Here is a 27,012-nt window from a genome sequence, read left to right as displayed (position 1 = left end):
TCCTCACTGTCATCGAGGCGGCAAGGTGCATTCTGGATTCAGGAGGGTCAGTGGCGGTGATCCTCCTGGACCTCAGTGCAGCCTTTGATACGGTGGACCACCGTGTGCTTCTCCATCGGCTGGCGAGGGCAGGAGTCGCGGGTAAGGCGCTCGCTTGGATAGACTCCTTTCTATCAGGCCGCTCATTCCAGGTGTGGGACGGCAGTTCACACTCTGCCCCTCTTCCACTCTTAAGCGGAGTCCCTCAGGGGTCTTCGCTTAGTCCCACCCTGTTTAATGTTTACATGGCCCCCCCTGGAAGATGTCATTGCCCCCTATGGGATAAAAACAGTGAGCTATGCGGATGACACGCAACTTGTTGTTTCACTATCTCACCTTGACAACCATCCAGAGAACCTATTGAACTGCCTCCAGGACATCCACCTCTGGATGTGCGAGTCATCGCTGAAGCTCAATGGAGCAAAAACTGAAATAATGCTCATGGGCAAGAAATGGACATCTATTCCCCCGTCGGTCTGGCCAGACGTTTTCGGTGAGGTACCAACCCCGAAAAAAGAAATTAAGACACTAGGAGTCTGGCTGGAACCAGAACTGACCATGAAGACCCAAGCAGCCAAAACAGCAGGAATCTGTTTTGGACTCATGCGATCCATACGCAAGATCCTTCCACTTCTTCCCCCCGTATCAAGGAAATTACTGGTCCAAGGCCTTATCCTTGCCCGGCTGGACTACAGCAACGCCGTCTACCTCGGCGCGCCTGAATCCACCATGGCTAAACTACAACGGACTCAAAATGCGGCGGCGCGGCTCATTATGGGCCTTCCTTCCAGAGCCCCAGCCAGTCCAGCCCTCAAAGCCCTACATTGGCTCCCAGTACGTCAGAGGGTAGAATTCAAGGCTCTGTGCACCGCCTATAAACTCATTAACGGTGTAGACCCTGCCGTTCTGGAAGACATGGTCACCCCCTATAAAGCCCCTAGAATTTTGCGCTCAGACAACGAACGCCTGGCCACTGTCCCCAGATTCAGAAAAGTACGCACCGGTGGTCGACGCTTTGCGGTAAAAGCGTCCTCAGGATGGAATTCACTCCCCCGCAGCCTCCGTCTGGAACCCCGCTACCCACTCTTTCGCAAAAGACTGAAAACCTTCTTTTTCCCTAAATAGTACCCCCTACAGTATCCCCTCCCCCTCGGTCTACACTAAATTAACAGCGCGGGGATGCCTTCAGGTCACCAGGCGCTTTATAAATCGCTAAATAAATAAATATTGTATACATTATTATCAGAGACTATACTTGCCTCTTGGATACAACTTTACAACGGAATTGTATTAATTTTTGTACAGTTGTGTGTATACAGTAAAACAACCTACCCACCATAAATGATCTGTCTATTCATCTTTTTGGGATCTGGAGTAGCATTCTACTCGCCGAAAAGCACTTCAACACTTCATCAGGTAGCAAGCGCTATATAAATGCAAAACCTTCCCTCTTCTATCCCCCCACTATCTTTTTTAACCCAACTAACAGACCAACATGTCCAGCTCTGAAATACATTTTATATTTCCCTATACTAATTAACCACTAATCATTTTTGGATCCTGGAGTAGCGTGCTACTCGCCGAAAAACGCTTCAAAATTCATCAGGGTTAGTAAGCGTTATATAAATCTAAATACATTACAATTACTGTTTACATCGGGCTGCACTAAAACGAGGATACAAGTAGGGTGGGGCTTAGAGTTTATCTGCCCAGAACGAAGCATTCTACAGAAAGTGTGTGAACAGTCTATATGTTGTGCACCTGGCATAGAAAAACACAGCATATAATATTTATCTAAGAGTCTATTGGCTCAGTCAAGGCTTCTATTTTTAATACAATTCATGTTTGCAAGCACAAGGATAGGAAAAAAGCTTTCTAAATATACAAAAGAAAATTGGATGCGTTTGAAAAACGTTCCGGCCCACACCCATCTCCCATATACCAGGAAGGATACACTGTGAATGCAATGTCTTCTGTGGAAATGTGCGCCTTTACAGGAGTTACATTTGAATTATCAAAAACATACCTCCTCCCAAAAAGAAAATGTTACTGGGCAAACTGGAAAGTAAATGTAAAGGAATAAATTGGCACTGTGTCAATACTGAAGGCATTTTGGACAAACCGGGGTTAAATATTTCAGAAGGTAACAATTTGATGAACCAGGCTACCAAGGCACAGGAATGTGGCGGGAGCATCCAGCTCTGGGTCGGATTCTTGGAATGAGGCACACGCCGCAGGGAACAGATGCAAGGGGCAGGCATCGTTCTCGTAAACTACCTTAACCTATATGGTGCAAAAATCTAGGCTCTTTCATTATTTGGTATTAAAACGCATAGATATAGAAGACAGACCCCATGCTCTGGACCTCAAAAGAATGGATTCTTAGGCATTCTGAAATTTTTTGTGCAAGGAGGGATTTAAAATGAACTATGTTGCCTGCAAAAGGTCAGATGGCATGGCATGCATGATTTGGTTCCCATAATTCCTTGCAAGAAGGAGCTCGTGAATTTGTGTCTCCACAGAGCTGCCATGGGATCTCTGACTGGTCAGTTCATCTCTCCAAGCTATCACAGAATACATTTCTCCTTGGTTAATGCTTAGAAACTGGCAGACCAGGTCCATTTTTCAGGGATTATTCGTACTCCAATCTGCCTCAGCTTCCAGGCACAAGGTGATTAAAAAAAACGCTTTATTAAAAGTACAAAGATCGGTCAGCAGATTTGACAGCTTTTTGTTAAACATTGAAAAGGTCCCAAAGCAAGAGAGGGAAAGGCAGAAAAGGGGAAGGTGATGAAGAGAGACAGCAAGGATAAATAAGCACACGCACAAGAGTGTGTTCAGAGTTTAAAGCCCTTACTAAAAGCCTCGCAGAGCAACGCATGCGGCCTGGCTCAGGCGAGACCTAAAAATGGTGTATGAACCAATATAAGTATAAAGACGGGTTTTAATATACAAAACCATCCAGTGATCATATTAATCTTCATAGAGTGGTTAATTCACTGGTGGTACCAAAAAGAATGCATACATAGGAAATATAAGAATGGTTTGAAAAAATCGAGGTCAGACATTTGAACAACTGTGCTAGCGTTACATTTCAAAGCTATTCAGTCCAGGACATACAAACCCGTCCAAACGTGACACAACCATATACTGTATAGTCAATGCCTGTTTATCTTAGTATAGGTGAAAAATAAAATAATTTATAGACAAAAAGATTCACTACAATAATAATATACTTTTAAAAAGGTTAATCCGCCGACGTCGGGAAATGTGCCTCAACTCACCATGGCATGCGGCTCAGGGTGACTCTCCGCCCTAATAAAGAATTATAGGAAGGTGAGCATGGTAAGAAAATAAGTCTTCTGGAAGGCTGTAACAGTTCTAGGCATTTCAGAACAAGTGTAAAGAAAAAGTGTACCCATGTAGATTAAAAACTGTCCATATACTCATAGGCGGTGTCTGCAATAGTGACTGAGGTATTTTCGTATGGCTATGAAGTTCCTAATACGTTCTCCGAGCATGTATTTAGATGTCACTAAGGTTTATCGAGACAAGCGGGCAGCGTATTGGTGGTTAACACTAGGGGGAGACACGCCAAGACCGTGGAGGCAGTCGTGTGTCTGCCTTGAAGTTTGTGTATCAATGCATTTGATGGCTCGTGCCTCATAACAGGCTTGTGTTGCGGCAGCACAGGGTGAACAAAGACAGAACCTAGTGCAGTAACTTCCAAAGGAAACATGTGGTGTTGTGGGGAAAAAAAGACACTTAGAGCTAGTTGGCCTATCACACAAGTACAGCGTGCTTAGATTCCAGAAGCAACTGCCCCATTAAAATATGCAGCCGTAAGGCACATGATAACACTGCCTAGTTTAAACATAGATGCAGCATTCTTCAAGTTGAAAACTGTAGACGTGTTTGATGTGCACTGCAATAACAAAGCTGAGATGCAGTGGAGGAAATGGGCTTAAAATAGTTGACCTCTGCATGGGGGCAGCGTGCTTTGTTTTCAAGACACAACACATGCCACATGTGCACTGAGAACTTTCCTACGACATGAGAGAGTGTGCTTTGAAACTTCCATATCTTTAACATGAATGCAGCATTCTTTACGTTTTCATAACAAGAAAGAAAAGAAAAGACGACCTTAATGCACAAATGATTCAAGTTAAACAAAAACGTAGGTTCATGGACTCATTCCTGTATACAAAGAACACGTTGCCTTGGTGCAGAAAAAAATTACAGATATAACAAACATAGGGTCAGAGACCCATACCTGTATACGGGGAGCCAGCAATTCGTTATACCACAGCAGATGGAGGACGGTGGTATAGAGTAATTGCTGTTGCTTGAATAGAGGATACGGGGCTAGCTAAAGCCAAATTTGGTGTGTGGCTACTCACTCAGGTTGTATAATCACATCACTCTGATGCAGTCACGTGACCATGAATACTTGGGAAAAGTAGTCGCATGCGGGCAGCATGAATCTGAATGAACGCGCACTAAATGGTGACGGCTTTCTTGCCTCTGTCACACACAGCCACTTCTTCACGTGGAATAGAATCACTAAAGATGGGCCTCCATCGAAGATAAATGCAAACACCATGATGTACTGGCATGTGTTTTTAGAGGGTCAGTGCAGTATATCCAAGGGCGGAAGACCCATTAGGAAAATCAGCACACCCGAAAACCAGATTGCCCGTAGTAGAAATGAGTGATGGGTGTGTAAACCATGTCCCTTGTACTACATATGTATCCTGTTGCAAGCGGTCAGCCCCATATGTCTAAGGGTATAGAGAGGTCAGTGCACCCGAATCAGAGTGCCCAATCTTATATGGATAAGTGTAGGATGTTTGGACCATGTCCATCGGACAGTCTGTTACAGGTATCTGGTGGAGGTAATCTTCTGAGCTTATTAGAGTACAATAAAAAAAAGATATATATATGAAAATATAGAAAAGAACAGGCAGTGTCCCTCGCACATATTCTAAGGCACCTGGCTATCAGGAGGCATAGTTCTATATGGTTAGCCATATGTATTCTCTTGTATATTAGGTGACCTGTGGCACTTCACCACACACCCTGAAAAATCACTCAGGTGGAAAAGGTCAAGTCTAATGGGGCCCCCTCCGTCAGAGAAAGGACAACTACCCTGTTCCTACTGCAACCAATGGAGATTTGGGACTATTCGACATAGACAAGGGAAAATTGTGTTCAGGCCCGGTCCTATCCCAATCACTGCTTTTGTTCCCATGGTTTGTCTGCGCCAATTGGGATTTCAGTTATATGTGTGTATCAACGATATTTTGGTCATCTGGCGAGGTGAAGATCAATCTATCACTACCTTCGGGAAATCGATTTGCAAGAACTAAGAGTGTGGCATGCCAATGACTGCTTCCACAACGACTTCAAGAAAATATTGTACTACCTTTTAGTCCCTATTAACGGCTATAAACAGAATTTTCATAAAGTAAACAATTGGTTTATTAAGGAATTCAGACTTTCACGTAGATATCCTTCACAAAGGACATCTCAGAAGTCAGTCTGGGTGGAGAGAGGTACAAAATGGCCCAGGCTCGGGCTAAGAAAGAATGGGAGGAAGATGGCAGGAACTCAAATTGGCTTGCTCTCTTAAGAACTCCACCAGGTTGTGGGCACTTGTAAAGTGGAGGGGAGAGAGGTCTCTGCTTCACCCCTGCAAAATAACATTTCTCCCCAGATCTAGGTTGATCATTTCTCCAATCTTTATTCAGTAACTCATTTTATTGAGCCGGACACTGTGCTGGGGACTGTGTAAACAGACAACTCTATAGCTGTACCTGGCCCTTTCCTTGACCTGGGCGACATCCTCAGCTATGGATGCAATAGCCAGAGGTAGAGCTTCAGGATTAGACAGCAGTCCAGCTTATATCCTTCTGCTAGAAAGAGATAAATTGTCTTGGTATAACCTTTTCTTAACTAATGCCATTATCAGTGGTGCCCCAGTACCAGACTCTTTGAAGGGATCGGACATCGTCCCGATATCTAAGAAGTGGGATAGCTTCCATTCAGCCAATTACAGGCTGATCAGCTTGATCAACTGTGCGAAGAGCATTTCTGCCCAATTGGTCTTGAGCAAGATTGAGGAATGGACTGCAGCTAAAGCCAAAGTATCCCCCTTTCAGACAGGCTTTAGGAAGAAGATATCCACGATTCATCAGGTTTCCGTTTCCTTTTACTATATTGAAAGATCGTTGTGGTCGGCAGGAAAACTTGTATGTTGCCATCATCGACCTTAACTCTGCTTTTGACCTGGTTCCACGAAGCAGGCTATGGAAGGTTTTGGGTGATATGGGCCAGCCCAGGAGGCTCTTGGGCCTCTTGAGCAGTCTACATAAGGGTAATTATTCCCTGGCTCGCTGGAGAACCCAGGGCCAGGTGACTGAATGATTAACTATCAATTAAGGTGTTCACAAGGGCTGGGCACAGGCACCCACCCAATTTTTGGTCTATGTTAATGTTGTTTATTATCTGCCCTCTTTCTCAATTGATGCACCATCCCTCGTAGGCACAAAACAAACAAGTTACCTTCGGTAATGATGTATCTGTAAGACATATATTATTAATAGATTACTTATCTTAGAATTACCCGCGTCAGACTGGATCCAAATAAATTTTTACTTAGCAGTACCCCTGCGTGTCGGTAGGTGGCATCGGTCGACTCCGCGTCCGTCATCTGCGTCATGGTCGCCGGGATGACGCAGCGGTGTCTACTTAGACTCCGCTCCTGTGCGCTAACGTCAGTTCTGATACAACGTTCCATGCCAGAAGCACAGAGCCATGCAAAACACTGGGGGAAACAAGCAGAGACTTACCTGACAGACGCCGCCACCGCCAGGAGTCACACAGGGGCTGCCATCCACTCGCCATTCACTCGAGTGCACGCCGCCACCGCCAGGAGTCATTCCAACATTGAGAAACCGCGCCGCCACTCCGGGACTTCAATTCCCGGCTTCCTACGCGGCGGCGCGCTCTGTGACACCGCGCCAGCGCCAGGAGGCGCACAAAAGCAGCGCTGTGCCCGGCAGAGCGGGGGAAACAAGCAGAGACTTACCTGACAGACGCCGCCACCGCCAGGAGTCACACAGGGGCTGCCATCCACTCGCCATTCACTCGAGTGCACGCCGCCACCGCCAGGAGTCATTCCAACGTTGAGAAACCGCGCCGCCGCTCCGGGACCTCAATTCCCGGCTTCCTACGCGGCGGCGCGCTCTGTGACACCGCGCCAGCGCCAGGAGGCGCACAAAAGCAGCGCTGTGCCCGGCAGAGCGGGGGAAACAAGCAGAGACTTACCTGACAGACGCCGCCACCGCCAGGAGTCACACAGGGGCTGCCATCCACTCGCCATTCACTCGAGTGCACGCCGCCACCGCCAGGAGTCATTCCAACGTTGAGAAACCGCGCCGCCGCTCCGGGACCTCAATTCCCGGCTTCCTACGCGGCGGCGCGCTCTGTGACACCGCGCCAGCGCCAGGAGGCGCACAAAAGCAGCGCTGTGCCCGGCAGAGCGGGGGAAACAAGCAGAGACTTACCTGACAGACGCCGCCACCGCCAGGAGTCACACAGGGGCTGCCATCCACTCGCCATTCACTCGAGTGCACGCCGCCACCGCCAGGAGTCATTCCAACGTTGAGAAACCGCGCCGCCGCTCCGGGACTGCAATTCCCGGCTGCCTACGTGGGGGCGCGCTCTTTGACACCGAGCCAGCGCCAGGAGGCGCACAAAAGCAGCGCTTTGCCCCGCTTTGCGGGACACCCGGGGCGAAGCCCGGGCAAAGGGCGGGCCCTCTACGGCCCTCATCGGCAGGAAGAGACAGGGACAGGGCACAGAACTCTGCTCCAAAATATTCCTGTAAGTTCCTGTAAGTTTCTTTATACTTATATTGAAGCTGCAATTTGCTGAAAAGTCAACTAGTGTTCGGGTATCATATGACTTTAATTTTCTATATTCTCGTTATTTTCTACGCTGACACTCATTATGTCTAAAGCAAAATCGACCTCAGCGGTTAACACTATAGAGAACTACATGGTCCAGAAGGTTGCAAAAATTAATAACGATAGGAGGTCTTCACTGGGACTGAGTCTCTCACCTGAACCGCTACAAGATGACAATATGCCTCTCCATACATCTGCCCTTGATATTAGTAATGAGGTATTCCAGACGCAGGAGAATAACCCATTAACGCAGCTATTAGCAGCAATCACGGATACAGCCCTTGAGAGTATAACTAACGAAGAAATAATACTGCTAGAAGAGGAGCCCCCACTACCGGTACCAGCTCCAAGAGCTTCTAAAGGGGGAGAGAAGAGTCTACCTAAACGGGGCGGGCTTCGCTCAGGTAAAAAACGCCCTGATGTATCCCCATTGGAAAATATTGATGAAGATATAAGGGGACTTCCAGGAGGGAAGTTATTCTTGGACGATGACCAATTCAAGAAACTGTTAAACGCCCTAGATAGTAAAATTAAAATTATCACTAAACCTCTCCTAAGTAAAATAGATCACCTTACGGAAGAGGTGAACAGATTGGGGGGGCTATTGCAAAAATCACTAGAGGAAGCAGTAAACATCCCTAAACAGAAAATACTCAGAGTCGAGTCGAAAAATACACAGACTGACTCCAGGTTAGAACTTCTGGAAAATATTCCCCTTATCCCCTTGTTGCCTACTGACACAGGGCGGGGTTTTAGGGGGATAGATACTCACACTGGTGAAACTGAAGGGCTAAGCGAAAGGGACAGAATGATAGATCCTAATGTAGAGAAGGGGCCTGTAGAATTCATTGTGGAGGCATCTCCCCTGATATTGGTTTTAGCAAATGTTCCCCTTTTAGAACCTGAGCAAGTTGAGAATACTTCTTCCTTGATAAATAAATCACTTCATTGGCTATCAAGGAACATGGCTTTTACCTTGGGAGGCATGGACCAGCTGGCACAAGAAGTTGTGAAAGCTAGAAGAGTTGACTGGATTGGGGGTGGTACTAAAAAGTTTAATGGGGATTGCGTAGTGTTACACCTTTCTGATCCCGAAGTGCTGCCAAACATTCTAGCAAATATATATCCCCCCCAGCGTAGATCCACAGAAATAGTCCAGTTGACGTTAGATTTTTTCTATGCAAAAAAAGGGAATATCCTAAATCCCACCGTGCTTAAAACAAAATGGAATCCTGTAGTAAAAAAAGGTAAACCCCCTAGTTTGAGAAGCAATTGGGGTATACCGATGGAGAATAGATACTCTGCCCTTTCTGGTCTCAATGAGTGCGATTGACTGAAAGGGCGGATGACTATAGTAAAGGACATCACAACAGGGATTCAAGAGAGGGGCACAGGGGTCACCATGAAGCTTATTACAACCAACCTTAACAAGGATAGGGTACTTAGTTCTAGTGGGGAATCCTCTTGCATAGCGGGGCAACTGACATCGATCCCACGCACTATTGAACGTAGCGGGGAAACTAGCCCACCTCCCATTTTAATCCACTCCCCGTATGAAACGCCATTGCATGAGAGGGCCAGCCAGACGAAGCTAGGTACCAAAATTCTTTCCTGGAATCTGGCGGGAATTGACCACAAATTGGAGTCTCCTGAATGGGGTGAATTTGTTGACAGCCATGACGTAATTATGTTCCAGGAAACTTGGGCAGTGACCCCTGTTTATCGGTTGGGCTTTCTAAATTTTTTTGCTCCCGCGAAAAAAAATCCAAAAGGGCGTCCCTCAGGGGGCCTAATCACATGGGTACGCCAATCTATAAATTGTACTATTAAAGCGAGGCCAAGTAACAACTGTGATCTACTCCCAATTGTGATAACTTGGGTCGATGGTCTTGAGATGGCCCTCTATAACATATATGCCAGGGGAACTCAAGGGGGTTAAGCCTCTGAGGTGTTAGTAGCACTAGACAATGACTTAGAGAATCTCCCAACACATACCACCATTCTAGTGGGAGGAGATATGAATACTACATTTGAACCTCTAGGTCATGAGGATAATGATTTGTCCCTAGATGAAGATACCAAATGGGGAGTTCCTCAATTGGACTTACCAATTGTAAAGAAATGGACTGAGGTGGCAATACAGTTGAAGAGTTTGTGCCTGGCTAGGGGGCTGAGGGCAGCAAATGGTCGCACTCCCTCAGACCTTAAGGGCGTGCATACCTTTGACAATACAAGATCAAGTAGTCGGAAAGACTACATTCTTGTAGACGTTAGAGATTGGCACAAAATAACAGATATGAAAGTTACATCTAGATTAGAGAGCGACCACAATCCATTGTGTATGCTCTTTAATCTGGACCTAGGAGAAAGTTAATCTAACCAGGAATTGGGCATTACGCCGCTAGATGTCATTTCAGCTAACAACCTCCGTCATATTAAATGGGCATCAATGATGGATAAACCTTGGGATATGCAGGACTTAATGGAGGTTGTTAACAAAGAGGTCAGCAGATTGCAGGCTTATTGTAATGAATCAAATTTTAACAAATTAATTGAAGAGTCACATCCAAAGTTTGTTGCAATCCATAAGTGGTCTAAATGCAGTTTCTGAAGCAAGTTCCTAATTTCTTTAAGCCAGGATATTTTGTGGAACCGATCAGAGCAAATAATGTCCTTAAGAGCAGATGCATAATGACCCAGTTCGGGAGTGGTCTTTATGCGCCTCCAATACAGCAATGGGCGCAATCGCGCCATATCCTCAATCTTTTTCCTCCCAAGGTCGTATTGGAGCGGAATCGATGGAGTACTCTACGGGACACCCACCAATCGGCGAAGAAATGTATTTTCTGCAGTAGCCAAAACGCTCAGATTGGTAAAGCCCCAAAGCTCTGATCCATAGAGGCAGGCCCCCAGCACCTTCGTACTATAAATCTCCATTACGGGCTGAATGGGTTTCGTTAATGAGGATTTATATTTTTGTGCTATGGCCCCGGCCAACTGGTGAAACTTTAAGACCACACAGTCCATATGAGATTTCCAATTCATATTGCCCTGCAAATTAATACCAAGGTAAGTGAAGGCATTCACTTCTTCCAAAATGGACCCATTAAAATGTATTTTCCCTTAAATTGCTTAGCTGGATTCATGTTCATAAACTTGGTCTTTGTAGTATTTATCTCCAATCCCCGGATCCGACAGAAATCACCGAATGCATCAATTGTCTTTTGTAATCCACTTGGGGTCCGCGAGACCAGTAGTGTGTCATCAGCAAACATTAATACTGGAACTCGCTCCCCATCTAGCATTGGGGCGTCTGTTGGGGATTTCTTTATAAAATCTACTACACCATTAATGTAAAGAGAGAATAAGGCGGGGGCCAGGACGCATCCCTGTCTTACCCCACGCTCCACGGGGAAAGAGTATGTGACGTCCCCCTGTGCACCCCACCTAATCCTGGCGTAGTTGTTTTCGTGCATACCCACGAGCAGAGTCAATAGTTCGGGGCTAATTCCAAGTTCCCGTAAAACAATCTATAGTTTTTGCCGAGGTGCTAAGTCAAATGCTGACTTGAGGTCAACAAAAACTGCATATAATGGGCCATTTGTTAGGGTCACATTTTTCCAGTAGAGAGTTAAAAAATGGAATACCTGATCAACGGAGCTAGTTAGGGGTCGAAAAGCCAGCCTGATACGGGGACAGGATATCCTTATCATCTATCCATGCTTGTAATTTGATTTGTATCATTCTGCCCATCAGTTTTTGGGCTGAATCAATAAGGCTGATGGGCCTATAATTACTTGGTAAAGCCTTGTCCCCTTTTTTGAACACTGGAATAATCTCCGCTCCTTTCCATGATGCCGGTATCATTGCTCCTTGTGCGATAGAATTCGCAAGCCATACGAAATATTGGCACCAGCTAACCCGGTCAGATAAAAATACGTCTGCCGGTATTCCATCCATTCCTGGCGCCCTGCCTCTAGTCACCCCATCTAGTGCTACATTCACATCATGCAATGAAAATATTCCATAGCTAAAGAATACCATTGTGGGCAATGGGAGGGATTGCGAGATCGAATTATCCGCATATTGTGGTTTAAAAAATTCCACCCATGCTTCCTTTGCTACATAATTTTTTGGACATTCAGCAATTCCCCCCCTGCCCCATTTTAAAATTGCCCAAAACTCTTTCTGCTGTTTAGCTGCACAGGCTTTTTTAAGGTCTAACCATTGGTTATCATCCCACAACCTTTTTGCCTTAACTTGAGCTTTTCTATACTCATCCCTGGCTTTCAACACTCCTTCTTTAGACCTCAACGCTAGGCTGAGGTTCTGCCGTGCTTTTCTACAAGAATGATCATACCACCCTCGCTTCCTCTGGGGTCCGGGAGCCTTCCCCTGCTGAACTTTTTTTAAGAAAAACCCCTGTAAAATTGCAACAAACTTTGGATGTGACTCTTCAATTAATTTGTTAAAATTTGATTCATTACAATAAGCCTGCAATCTGCTGACCTCTTTGTTAACAACCTCCATTAAGTCCTGCATATCCCAAGGTTTATCCATCATTGATGCCCATTTAATATGACGGAGGTTGTTAGCTGAAATGACATCTAGCGGCGTAATGCCCAATTCCTGGTTAGATGAACTTTCTTAAATGTAGCGTAGTATTTATTCTGTTTAGAATAGGGAAAAATGCTTTTATGACAATGCTGTCGAATAAAGTATTAAAACTTGAACTTGCAAAACACTGACCCCTGGTGCACAAAACTAGAGCACTGTAAGGGAGTCCCTATCCCTTTAAGTCAGTGTGCAGAACGGGGAGGATGGGGGGGGGAGGTAAGGAATCTATAACTAATATATGTCTCTTACAGATACATCGTTGCTGAAGGTAAGTAACTTGTTCATCTGAAAGAGACTATTAGTTATAGATTCCTTACCTTAGAATAGACACCCCAGTAATATCAATCCCAGAGGAGGGTCTGCAAAATAAGTTCACACCAGGAAGTCCTGGAGAACCGAACGGCCCAAAAAGCCATCTCTCTGGACTTGGCTGTCCAGGCAGTAATGCTTAGTTAACGTGTGCAGGGATGCCCATGTGGCTGTGTGATAGATGTCAACCAGCGGAACTCCACGTCCCAAAGCAGTAGTGGCTGCCGTTGGTCTGGTAGAGTGGGTGCACAGTCCTACTGGAGGTTCCTTTTTAGCCAAAGCATAACAGATCTTAATGCATAGGATGACCCATCGAGAGATGGTACCTTTGTGCACTGCCTGACCTTTCTTGGTGCCCACTTAATCCGCAAAGAGTTGATCATCCACCCAGAAGTCTTTAGTGCGGTCAAGGTAGAAAGACAGCACACGTTTTGGGTCCAGACAGTGGAATCTACCCTTCTCATTGGAAGGGTGCAGAGGAGGGAAGAAGGTGGGCAATGTGATGGTCTGACCTATGTGGAAAGAGGTAATCACTTTGGGCAGAAAAGACGGCTTAGTACGGAGGACAACTTTGTCCGGATGGACTGCAAGAAAGGGAGGTCTGGAAGATAAGCCTGAAGCTCACTCACCGTGCGAGCAGAGGTAATGGCAAGCAAAAAAGCAGTCTTCAAAGGAGGCGAATAGGACAATTATGTAGGGGCTCAAAGGGAGCACACATAAGATAAGTGAGGACAAGATTCAACTCCCACTAGGGCATTACGAAAGGAGAAGGAGGAAAGAGATGAGTAATGCACTTCAGAAATGTGTTAACAATAGGATCGATGGCCATGCTCAAGAGCTAGGGGTACCAGACTCTTCGTGCCCAGTCCGGAGTGACAAGAATGACTTGGGACCGGTCGCGTTTGATCTTGTTCAGCAATTTTGGCAGAAGTGGTACAGGCGGAAAGGCATACGGGAGGCCGCAACTCCTCTCGTGACGAAAAGCGTTGCCGAGCGAGAGCCACCTTGGAAACTCCAACACGCAGAACTGCTGACATTGCGTGTTCTCTTCAGTGGCGAATAGATCTAACCAAGGCTCTCTCCACTGCTGAAAGAGACCTTGCATCACCTTCGAGTGAAGACACCATTCGTTAACCATCATGCACTGGTGGCTGGGTTAGTCCGCCCTGGCGTTCAGGGAACCCTCTAGGTGTTGAAGCACCAGAGATATGCCCTGATGTTCCAGCCATGTCCAAAGGCGAAGAGCCTCTTGACATAGGGTCCACGACCCCACCCTGCCCTGTTTGTTGCAGTACTACATGGCGGTGGTGTTGTCCGTGAACACCTGCACCACTCTTCCTTTGACAGAAGGAAGGAATGGCTTCAGTGCAAGACAAATCGCCCGGAGCACCAGAAGGTTGATGTGGTGCCTGGATTCCGCCGGAGACCAGAGGCCTCTGATCTCCGCCTTTCCCATATGGCCACCCTATCCCAGGAGTGACGCATCCGTCACAACTGTGAACTCAGGTTGGGGAAGGGAGAGGGATCTGCCGTTGACCCAATCCTGGTTCGTGGACCACCACTGCAAGTCCCCTCCGAAATGTGAACGTCATCGGAAAGATTCCCCTGGTGCTGTGCCCACTGGAACTTCAGGTCCCACTGCAGAGCACGTATATGCCATTTGGCATGACCCTCCAGCAGGATGCAGGAGGCCTTGAGGCCCATCAGCCTCAGGTTCATTCTCACCGAAAACCGGGATGGAGGCTGAAACATCGGTATCATAGCCCAAATATCCTGGACTTGCTGCTAGGTAGGATAGACCAAAACTGTGCTGTGTCCAGAACCGCTCAGATGAAATGGAGCATATGGGTGGGAATCAGGTGCGACTTCAGCGCATTAACTGTGAACCCCAGCGAATGCAGGAAGTCCGTCGTAGTTTATGAACATGAATCCAGCTAAGCAATTCAAGGGAAAATACACTTTAATGGGTCCATTTTGGAAGAAGTGAATGCCTTCACTTACCTTGGTATTAATTTGCAGGGCAATATGAATTGGAAATCTCATATGGACTGTGTGGTCTTAAAGTTTCACCAGTTGGCCGGGGCCATAGCACAAAAATATAAATCCTCATTAACGAAACCCATTCAGCCCGTAATGGAGATTTATAGTATGAAGGTGCTGGGGGCCTGCCTCTATGGATCAGAGCTTTGGGGCTTTACCAATCTGAGCGTTTTGGCTACTGCAGAAAATACATTTCTTCGCCGATTGGTGGGTGTCCCGTAGAGTACTCCATCGATTCCGCTCCAATACGACCTTGGGAGGAAAAAGATTGAGGATATGGCGCGATTGCGCCCATTGCTGTATTGGAGGCGCATAAAGACCACTCCCGAACTGGGTCATTATGCATCTGCTCTTAAGGACATTATTAGCTCTGATCGGTTCCACAAAATATCCTGGCTTAAAGAAATTAGGAACTTGCTTCAGAAACTGCATTTAGACCACTTATGGACTGCCACTGATCCCTCCGCCTTTCCATCTAAGGCGCTACTGAAAAACATTTATTGGGACATGGTATATGGTTCTGTTTTAATTTCCAACCAATCGTCTATGTTGACATCCCAGTACTTGGAGTTTAAAATAATCCCTGAATGTGAACAGTACTGGGATTTGATCACAAAACCCCTGGATAGAAAATTGTATTTCCAGTTCAGAGTTGGTTCCCTGCCTCTAAATGCTTTTACTTTTAAATGGTCTCCAGGCAATGTAAATACATGTTGTTACTGCAAAACACAAGTGGAGGACATCCCACATTTTTTGCTCTTCTGCCCATTATATGCGGCCCCAAGAAGTAGATGGCTGAAGCCGGTTTGCAGGAATCTGGGCATAAGGAAATATCTAAAAGCACTAAGAATACTAAGATCAAATTGTGCTCCCAGTCTTGCAATCGCTTTGGCCAAATACTTGGGATGGGCCTGGATAATCCGCTTGCGTACCTTAAATGCAATTGATCATATATGATGGAAAAATAACTAATTTTAAGATCAATCCCACTTATTATGAACTAGGTATTGTGACTCTGATTTTTTATGCATGAACTTTTTTAAGTTGGAAAATTCGCCAGCATTTATTGTATTTGATTGAATTTAATGAGTATTTTATGTCGGTCTTAAATGTAGCGTAGTATTTATTCTGTTTAGAATAGGGAAAAATGCTTTTATGACAATGCTGTCGAATAAAGTATTAAAACTTGAACTTGCAAAACACTGACCCCTGGTGCACAAAACTAGAGCACTGTAAGGGAGTCCCTATCCCTTTAAGTCAGTGTGCAGAACGGGGAGGATGGGTGGGGAGGTAAGGAATCTATAACTAATATATGTCTCTTACAGATACATCGTTGCTGAAGGTAAGTAACTTGTTCATCTGAAAGAGACTATTAGTTATAGATTCCTTACCTTAGAATAGATACCCCAGTAATATCAATCCCAGAGGAGGGTCTGCAAAATAAGTTCACACCAGGAAGTCCTGGAGAACCGAACGGCCCAAAAAGCCATCTCTCTGGACTTGGCTGTCCAGGCAGTAATGCTTAGTTAACGTGTGCAGGGATGCCCATGTGGCTGTGTGATAGATGTCAACCAGCGGAACTCCACATCCCAAAGCAGTAGTGGCAGCCGTTGGTCTGGTAGAGTGGGTGCGCAGTCCTACTGGAGGTTCCTTTTTAGCCAAAGCATAACAGATCTTAATGCATAGGATGACCCATCGAGAGATGGTACCTTTGTGCACTGCCTGACCTTTCTTGGTGCCCACTTAATCCGCAAAGAGTTGATCATCCACCCAGAAGTCTTTAGTGCGGTCAAGGTAGAAAGACAGCACACGTTTTGGGTCCAGACAGTGGAATCTACCCTTCTCATTGGAAGGGTGCAGAGGAGGGAAGAAGGTGGGCAATGTGATGGTCTGACCTATGTGGAAAGAGGTAATCACTTTGGGCAGAAAAGAGGGCTTAGTACGGAGGACAACTTTGTCCGGATAGACTGCAAGAAAGAGAGGTCTGGAAGATAAGCCTGAAGCTCACTCACCGTGCGAGCAGAGGTAATGGCAAGCAAAAAAGCAGTCTTCAAAGGAGGCGAAGAGGACAATTATGTAGGGGCTCAAAGGGAGCACACATAAGATAAGTGAGGACAAGATTCAACTCCCACTAGGGCATTATGAAAGGAGAAGGAGGAAAGAGATGAGTAATGCACTTCAGAAATGTGTTAACAATAGGATCGATGGCCATGCTCAAGAGCTAGGGGTACCAGACTCTTCGTGCCCAGTCCGGAGTGACAAGAATGACTTGGGACCGGTCGCGTTTGATCTTGTTCAGCAATTTTGGCAGAAGTGGTACAGGCGGAAAGGCATACGGGAGGCCGCAACTCCTCTCGTGACGAAAAGCGTTGCCGAGCGAGAGCCACCTTGGAAACTCCAACACGCAGAACTGCTGACATTGCGTGTTCTCTTCAGTGGCGAATAGATCTAACCAAGGCTCTCTCCACTGCTGAAAGAGACCTTGCATCACCTTCGAGTGAAGACACCATTCGTTAACCATCATGCACCGGTGGCTGGGTTAGTCCGCCCTGGCATTCAGGGAACCCTCTAGGTGTTGAAGCACCAGAGATATGCCCTGATGTTCCAGCCATGTCCAAAGGCGAAGAGCCTCTTGACATAGGGTCCACGACCCCACCCTGCCCTGTTTGTTGCAGTACTACATGGCGGTGGTGTTGTCCGTGAACACCTGCACCACTCTTCCTTTGACAGAAGGAAGGAATGGCTTCAGTGCAAGACAAATCGCCCGGATCACCAGAAGGTTGATGTGGTGCCTGGATTCCGCCGGAGACCAGAGGCCTCTGATCTCCGCCTTTCCCATATGGCCACCCTATCCCAGGAGTGACGCATCCGTCACAACTGTGAACTCAGGTTGGGGAAGGGAGAGCGATCTGCCGTTGACCCAATCCTGGTTCGTGGACCACCACTGCAAGTCCCCTCCGAAATGTGAACGTCATCGGAAAGATTCCCCTGGTGCTGTGCCCACTGGAACTTCAGGTCCCACTGCAGAGCACGTATATGCCATTTGGCATGACCCTCCAGCAGGATGCAGGAGGCCTTGAGGCCCATCAGCCTCAGGTTCATTCTCACCGAAAACCGGGATGGAGGCTGAAACATCGGTATCATAGCCCAAATATCCTGGACTTGCTGCTAGGTAGGATAGACCAAAACTGTGCTGTGTCCAGAACCGCTCAGATGAAATGGAGCATATGGGTGGGAATCAGGTGCGACTTCAGCGCATTAACTGTGAACCCCAGCGAATGCAGGAAGTCCGTCGTAGTATGGAGGTGGGAGACGACAGCCTGGGCGAGCCCGCCTTCAACAGCCAGTCGTCGAGATAGGGGAAGACTGGAACCCCTGATCTACGCAGATGAGCTTTTATCACCGCCAACACCCGGGGGGGGGGGGACTGGTAAGGCCAAAGGGGAGCATGGTAACCTAAAAATGTGTGTGGCCTACTGTGAACCGTAAATAATGCCAGTGGGCAGGCAAGACGGGGATGTGAAAGTAAGTGTCCTGCAAGTCCAACGCTACCATAAAATCTCCAGGGTCGAGGGCAGACAAGACCTGAGCCAAGGTTAACATCTTGAACTTCTCCTTCCGGAGGAAGCGGTTGATGTCCCGAAGGACTAAGATAGGACGCAGGCCTTTGTCCTTCTTGGGTACCAAGAAGTAGTGAGAGTAGCAACCACAACCTACTTCTGGCACAGGGACATATTCAATAGCTCCCTTGGCAAAGAGATTTGTAACTTCCTGGCAGAGAGGGCGGGGTAGTCTCGAAGGGGAGGGAGTAGCCCTTTCGGACTATTTGCAAAACCCACCTGCCGACGTGATGTTGAGCTAGTGGGGGACGTGATGGCGGAACCTGCCACCCACTGGCAACTGGTGGCCCTGGAAGGTCGGACTAGGAAGGTTTGGAGGCTGCTATGGGGGGCTTTGGTGGACTGGCCCGCCCGCTGGCCCCCAGACCCATGACGCAGGGTCCCACGTCCCCGACCATGCAGAGGCTGGGTAGCTTGCACTACCCTGTGGCTCTGGGTGGAACGTGGTGGGGCACCCCTTCTGTAGCCAAGCAAGGCAGACTGCATGGGGTTTGAAGTTGTCGCGAGGCCCAAGGATCTGGCTGTAGCCCTGGAGTTCTCGAAACACCCAAGCGCCTTGTCACCAAACAGGCGACGGCCATCAGAGGGCATGTCCAAAAGGTTAGATTGGACATCACCAGAGAAGCCAGATGTTCTTAGCCAGGAGTAGCGCCCCAGGGCTACCGACGTGGAAACCGTTCTACCCAGCGAGTCGGCGGTATCCAGCCTACACCGGAAGTTCTCGACCCTCAGCAACAGCTGGGTGAGCACAGCCTAGGCCTCCTCCATGCACTGCGGCAGCACCTGAGCAACCGTATCCCACACTGTGTGTGTGTGTGTGTGTGTATAACAGCCCAAGAGACATGCAGTGTTCACCGACCGCAGTCCTAAGCTGGCAGAAGACAACATCTTGTTCCCAAGATGGTCCAGCTTCTTGAATTCCCTAGCTGGCAGAGCAGTAGAGAATGCACCCATTGAGGATGAGGCTTTGACCACCAAGCTCTCAGGGGTAGGGTGTTAGGAGAGGAATAATGGGTTGGCCAGGGCCGGGTGGTGGCGTCAGGTAATCATCCTGTCCACAGAAGCTGCTGGGCTTCGACCAAGTGCCCAGAAGCATGTCAGTGAGGGGCTCATTAAAAGGCAGCAGGGGCTCCGAAGAGGCTAATGCCGGCTGAAGTACCTCAATCAGAAGGCTAGTCCTGACAGCCACCGTAGGAAGCTCGAGGCCCAAGGCCTCAGCCGCCCTACTCAACACCACAGCATAGGAGGCTCCCTCCCCATAGCCACGGTAGAGGGAGAAAGCATACCAAGGTCTGGGGAGGTATCCAGACCACTGGCATCACCCAACTCCTCTTGCCAGTCCGGCTCCTCAAGTTGGTCTGCTGGAGGGTCAACAGACCCCTCCAAGTCCTCCACAGGCTGCCACTCAGGGCGGTAGGGAACGCCACGGATGAACAGAGGTACAAAAGTACGGCACCGTGTCCATGTCGGGTGAGGATGGGGTTGGGGTTGACGCCAGTTGGGGGTACAACCGGCGTCTGGGGAGTTGCCACTGGAATCGGCGCCGGGGAAGGTACTGTGAGGCGACCAGCACCAATCCGGATCCAGGTCTCGATCCTTCGGGACCCTGCAGCGCCAGAGCCGATGGTATCAAAGGCCTACAGCCCCCAGCCGAGTCTGTGGGGCCGAAGGCACGCCTGCGGAGTCGGGCTGCCCAAAGATGCTGTGCAGTGCTTCGTTAAATTGTCAAACCTGGGCATGAGGCCACTCTGAGAAAGGTAGGGAAGCGTGGAGCCGCCCCGGAGTGTGACGACGCTCCGGGTCCCACGTCGCGTTGGCCGACAGACAGAGAGAAGGCAAAGAGCGATGATGCATCTTTCCCTTCTTTTTGTGCATCAACTTACTTGAGGAGTGCGAAGACTTCGAAGAGGAATGGTGATGACTCAGTGACTGGTCCTGAGACCTTCTCGATGGGGACTTCGTGCTACGCGGAGCGGACTGCCGGGCCTCTAAATGCTTTCGGGACCATTTCAGCAAAAACTTCAGGTTCATCGCTGGGCAGTCCGAGCACGACTTCGCATCGTGAACGCACTCCAGGCACCAAAGGCACACGAGATGCGGAGCGGTGACCGACATCAACTTGTGACAGGAGTCACAGGGCTTGAAGCCGGTCCGACGATGGGACATCCCTCGTGCTACCAGAACTCGAAGACTAAAAAAAAGAGGTCGACAAAAGTCGAAAAAGGGTTTAGTAAAAAACTGACTCAAAGGCACGCCCTCTCCGGATCTGGGTTGGCTGGCGCGGAAAATGACGGACGTCAACGGGCAAGTTTGGCGTCTAAGTAGACACCGGAATGTCATCCCGGCGACTACGACGCTGGACACGGAGTCGACGACCCCACCTACTGAAGCGCAGGTGTACTGCTAAGAAAAAATTTCTCTGAATCCAGTCGGAAGCCTGGGGGAAATTCTAAGGTAAGGAATCTATAACTAATATTCTCTTTCAGATACAAGCATCCTGGGACCGGTTTCAGGGTAAAGCTCCTCATCGGCCAGGCTAGCTTGAATCCAATAGCAAAGTAAGCAAGGGACCCATGTCTGGGCGTACCCTGCCAACTCAGGGCAAACAAAGCAAAGACAAGGAGATGATGGACGAACATATTAAACTTTTCAGATACTCACCCCCAGTCACAGATCTGGGTTGAATCCATCATTATTCTTAAGCCCACTTCTCCAGCCCAGTTCAGGCCCAGCCATATAAAAATCAGTCTTGACCCTGTGTCTCATGGCAACAGTCCAGACCGAACTGCCAAGTCAGGTCTCAACTGGACCATAAACAAGCATCCTGGGATTCAACCTAGACTGGCTGAGGAGGGATGTTAATCCGAAACCGGTCCCAGGATGCAGGTTTCCGGTCCATGGAAGATCTGGCTTGGCAGACTGATTTGCATATGGCCTGGTCTGAACTGGGGTGGCGAAGTGAGCTAAAGAACGATGACGGACTCAACCCAGATCTGTGACTGGGGGTGAGTGTCTGAAAAGTTTGAGCGCTCCGTCCATCATCTTGTGTTTGCTGGTAAAACTTATTTCAAAAAGCAACCAAGTCTGCTCTAAAGTACGTGCAACTAAAAAAAAAGCAACAGAAATTAAATCACAATGGAAACCTTTACATTCTTTCAAATGAGGTTGCATAAACACAGAGAAATGAAAAAAGGGCAAAATCAACCACCTGCAAAGAAAGAGAAACCAAAAATGTTTGAAGCAAATTTGTACAAACCGAGTATAAATATAGGTGCATCGAAGTTCATTACAGTTAGGAAAAAAAACAGAATGGTGACAAGGGGAAGATGAATTTCAAATACAACGTCTGCCTTATGGTAACCCAACGTGATTAGGAAAACGTCAGAGTAAAAGGGCGTAAGGAAAGTCTGAAATCATACCAAAATCACCCTCAGCAAAAAAGGGAAATAAACACTGAAACTTATGCACTATGCAACACTGGTAGTGCCAAAGAATGGAAAAAATTGAACAGGTTGCAAAAAATCCACAAAGGAGGGTGAAAACATATCAACTGAGAGAAAAAAAAATGAAACCTCGTCAATTCACGTTCTTAGAAAAGGTATTTAAAAACTCCAAAAAAAGGAATATAGTGTAAACAGGACTACAGTGGACGCGTAAGGACTTATGATGTAAAAAGGATGACACAGGAATGTATGGACTCAAAATCACAACAGACCCCTCCCCCCCAAAACAACAAAAACTTTTGGCTGAATTTTATAAAATGTGCAGCAGGGGTCTTCAACCAGTCAATCGTGAGCTACCAGAAGCTCCCAGACACCACTGGATTATCTCACAGCTTTTAGTTAATTTTTAAATAAGAACAAGTGGGATCTCTCATGAAGCATAACACTGTCTTTCAGATTCAAGATTTTAAGGCATAAGGATTTTCTCCACTGTGGAGTTTCTCATGGTGAGATAGTGTTTTTCTCTGCAGCTTTTCTGGCATTCAGAGCACTCATAAGGTTTTTCATCAGTATGGAGTCGCTTTTGGTTAGTGAGCCTGTGCCAATCAAATAGGAATTTCTGGCATTCACCGCATTGGTGATGTTTTTTTCCCTGTGTGCGTCTGCTCATGTAGAGTGAGATTGAGTTTAAAATTTATGCTTTTCTGGCATTCGGAGCACTGAATTATTTTGATGGTGTGTTTTCTTATGGTGCTTGTAACCATCTCTACCTCTGAATCTTTTCTGAAATTTTAGAGCACTGATCATTTATTTATATAGTGTGGATTCTCACATGTTCAGTGAGATGAGATTTACGGATGAAACATTTTTGACAATCGGAGCACTGATAAGGTTTTTCCCCAGTGTGGATTCTTACATGCTGAGCGAGAGTCCTTCTTTCACTGAAACATTTGTGACATTCAGAGCACTGATAAGGTTTTTCCCCAGTGTGGGTTCCTATATGATGAGTGAGACGGCTTTTTTCAATGAAACATTTCTGGCATTCAGAGCACTGATAAGGTTTTTCCCCAGTGTGGGTTCTTATATGATAAATGAGACTGTTTTTTGTACTGAAACATTTGTGGCATTCAGAGCACTGATAAGGTTTTTCCCCAGTGTGGGTTCTTGTATGCTGAATGAAACTGCTTTTTACACTGAAACATTTCTGGCATTCAGAGCACCGATAACGTTTTACCCTAGTGTGGAATCTGACATGTGCAGTTAGAAGTGATTTAAGTTTGAAATCTTTTGAGCATTCAGAGCACTGATAAGGTTTTTCCCCAGTGTGGGTTCTTATATGCTGAGTGAGACTGATTTTGTCTCTGAAACATTTCTGACATTCAGAGCATGGACAGGGTTTTTCCCCAGTGTGGGTTATTGTATGTTGAGAAAGACTTCTTTTGTCTCGGAAATATTTCTGGCATTCAGAGCACTGATAAGGTTTTTCCCCAGTGTGGGTTTTTATATGCAGCGTGAGACAGCCTTTTTGACTGAAACATTTCTGGCATTCTGAGCACTGATAAGCTTTTTCCCCAGTGTGGGTTCTTGTATGCCGAGTGAGACAGCCTTTTTGACTGAAACATTTCTGGCATTCAGAGCACTGATAACGTTTTCCCCAAGCGTGGATCTTTGTATGCTGTGTGAGACTACTTTTTATACTGAAACATTTCTGGCACTCAGAGCACTGATAAGGTTGTTCCACAGAATGGGTTATTGCATGTCGAGAAAGACTTTGTTTGCTACACAACGTTTTCTGGCGTTCAGAGCATTGATAAGGTTTTTCCCCAGTGTGGAATCTCAAATGTGCAGTTAGAAGTGTTTTACGGTGGAAATGTTTTGGGCATTCAGAGCACTGATAAGGGTTTTCTCCAGAGTGGATTCTTGCATGTTCAGTGAGTCTGCTTTTGTAACTGAAACATTTCTGGCATTCAGAGCACTGATAAGGTTTATCCCCAGTGTGGGCTCTTATATGCTGAGTGAGACTGATTTTGTAACTGAAACATTTCTGGCATTCAGAGCACTGATAAGGTTTATCCCCAGTGTGGGTTATTGTATGTCGAGAAAGACTTCTTTTGTCTCGGAAATATTTCTGGCATTCAGAGCACTGATAAGGTTTATCCCCAGTGTGGGTTTTTATATGCAGCATGAGACAGCCTTTTTGACTGAAACATTTCTGGCATTCAGAGCACTGATAAGCTTTTTCCCCAGTGTGGGTTCTTGTATGCCGAGTGAGACAGCCTTTTTGACTGAAACATTTCTGGCATTCAGAGCACTGATAACGTTTTACCCAAGCGTGGATCTTTGTATGCTGTGTGAGACTACTTTTTGTACTGAAACATTTCTGGCATTCAGAGCACTGATAAGGTTGTTCCACAGAATGGGTTATTGCATGTCGAGAAAGACTTTGTTTGCTACACAACGTTTTCTGGCATTCAGAGCACTGATAAGGTTTTTCCCCAGTGTGGAATCTCAAATGTGCAGCTAGAAGTGATTTACGGTGGAAATGTTTTGGGCATTCAGAGCACTGATAAGGGTTTTCCCCAGAGTGGATTCTTGCATGTTCAGTGAGTCTACTTTTGTAACTGAAACATTTCTGGCATTCAGAGCACTGATAAGGTTTATCCCCAGTGTGGGTTATTGTATGTCGAGAAAGACTTCTTTTGTCTCGGAAATATTTCTGGCATTCAGAGCACTGATAAGGTTTTTCCCCAGTATGGGTTTTTATATGCAGCGTGAGACAGCCTTTTTCACTGAAACATTTCTGGCATTCAGAGCACTGATAAGGTTTTTCCCCAGTGTGGGTTCTTGTATGCCGAGTGAGACAGCCTTTTTGACTGAAACATTTTTGGCATTCAGAGCACTGATAAGCTTTTTCCCCAGTGTGGGTTCTTGTATGCCGAGTGAGACAGCCTTTTTGACTGAAACATTTCTGGCATTCAGAGCACTGATAACGTTTTCCCCAAGCGTGGATCTTTGTATGCTGTGTGAGACTACTTTTTATACTGAAACATTTCTGGCATTCAGAGCACTGATAAGGTTGTTCCACAGAATGGGTTATTGCATGTCGAGAAAGACTTTGTTTGCTACAAAACCTTTCCTGGCATTCAGAGCACTGATAAGGTTTTTCCCCAGTGTGGAATCTCAAATGTGCAGTTAGAAGTGATTTACGGTGGAAATGTTTTGGGCATTCAGAGCACTGATAAGGGTTTTCCCCAGAGTGGATTCTTGCATGTTCAGTGAGTCTACTTTTGTAACTGAAACATTTCTGGCATTCTGAGCACTGATAAGGTTTATCCCTAATGTGGGTTCTTCTATGCTGAGTGAGACTGTTTTTGTCAATGAAACATTTTTGGCAATCAGTGCACTGATAAGGTTTATCACGAATGCGGGTTTTTCTATGCCGAGTGAGACTGTTTTTGTCACTGAAACAATTCTGGCATTTAGAGCACTGATAAGGTTTTTCCCCAGTGTGGATTCTCATATGTTCAGTGAGTTTAGATTTACGGCTGAAACTTTTTTGGCATACTTTGCAGGGAGAGTGGTTTTCCCCAGTGTGGATTCTCATATGCTCAGTGAGATAAGATTTACGCCTGAAACTTTTTTGGCATACTTTGCACTGAGAGTGGTTTTCCCCAGTGTGCATTCTGTCAAATTCTGTGAGATAAGATTAATGGCTGTATCTTTTTTGGCACAGATAACTTTTTTCCCCAACTTTGGTTATTTTGCCTCGAATGAGGCGGGTTTGAACACTGAATTTGTTCTCACAGTCCGTGTTTTTATAAGGTGGATTCCTAGAGTTAGTATCTCTATGTTTAGTTTTCTCTTGCCTATATGCCACGGTAAGAGTGAACCTGATTTTAGAGTTGGGCTTGTTTAGAAAATGTTCAGCATTTATCTCTAAAAGAAATTGTGTATAATCTTCTTAACACTTGAATTGAGCAAAATATGTCTGGAAGCATCCCTGTAACATCAGTTGAAATTTTTCTAGCAGATAATAGTCTTTAGGTTATAGCCTATCCGGCAGCAACTTATTTTGTGACTGAAGTTTTTCTCAAATCTATTTGTATAGGTTCTTAGCAATGCAGTAATAAGGTGTTAGTCTGATATTTAATGATTAAACTGATAAGTACCTTTTTGCACTGATGTAATGGCAGTAACTGGGCGTTAGAACGTGCACAGTACTATTGTGGATCATTAGTCGCAGAACATCAGTTCCTTTTACCCATGCGATATTAGGTGTGAGGTTAAGGTTTATAGTTCTGAAGACGAGGATTTATTTACAGTAGCTATAGCGCAACGGTGCTCCTTTAATCCATTTTTATACTTAACAGTTGTACATCTCACTCCTGCACAACAGATAATGTCGAGGCTATTTACATATAATTACAGAACAGTACACAAAAAAAGGAAACAATCTGAGATGGTCATTAACACAATAAAGTGGTGAATTTTTAAGGTTTTCGCAAGAGTGAGCAGTGTGGGTCGTGGTGTCCTATCCAGAGGCAGATAGTCTCAAACTTGCATAACTGGTTAAAAACGGTTGTTGAACAAAGGTGATTTCCCAATCTTTTGGTTGTTAACGTGTCAACTTCGGAGTCTTCTTTCAGCGTCTTTTCTTTGATAGTATCCAGAAGAAACCTTTAGTTGTAACTTTCTTTTATGCAGTGTGTGCTTCCTCTCTAGAATTACATGATGCCTTAGATGAATGTTTTTCTGCCATGCTGAGGCAATTTGTCTTTCTGATAATATTTCAGATGAGGATGCTGAAGCGGTCTTTCTACATTATTTCTGATGCTGTGTGCACAGATATGGCTTTGCTCTGGGTTAATGAAATGCAAAATTAGAGACTTCACTTACAGGTATAGTACTTTCCACACCTAGATTTTTGAAAGAATGCTGGATGTCCTTCAGATTTTCAAAGTAATCCTTCTTATG

The 27,012-nt window shown here is 46.2% G+C and overlaps 1 protein-coding gene across 1 annotated transcript in view; it reads right to left on the bottom strand.

Annotated features, from left to right (window-relative positions):
* Positions 1-26,797, bottom strand: part of LOC144805506 (uncharacterized) — a 308,335-nt gene extending 281,538 nt beyond the window's left edge. The window contains exons 1-4 of the mRNA XM_078672048.1: positions 26,774-26,797; positions 25,171-25,525; positions 24,565-25,002; positions 22,903-24,312 (exon numbers count right to left, since the gene is read on the bottom strand). Of these exons, the coding sequence (XP_078528174.1) occupies positions 22,903-24,312; positions 24,565-25,002; positions 25,171-25,525; positions 26,774-26,797 (2,227 nt within the window). The remainder of the gene's footprint in view (positions 1-22,902; positions 24,313-24,564; positions 25,003-25,170; positions 25,526-26,773) is intronic.
* Positions 26,798-27,012: the final 215 nt, after the last annotated feature.

This window comes from Lissotriton helveticus (genome assembly GCF_964261635.1).
Source record: "Lissotriton helveticus chromosome 1_1 unlocalized genomic scaffold, aLisHel1.1 SUPER_1_unloc_12, whole genome shotgun sequence".
NCBI lineage: Eukaryota > Metazoa > Chordata > Amphibia > Caudata > Salamandridae > Lissotriton > Lissotriton helveticus.
Note: the sequence above shows the minus strand (reverse complement) of the source record. Positions and strands in the feature narration are given on the sequence as shown.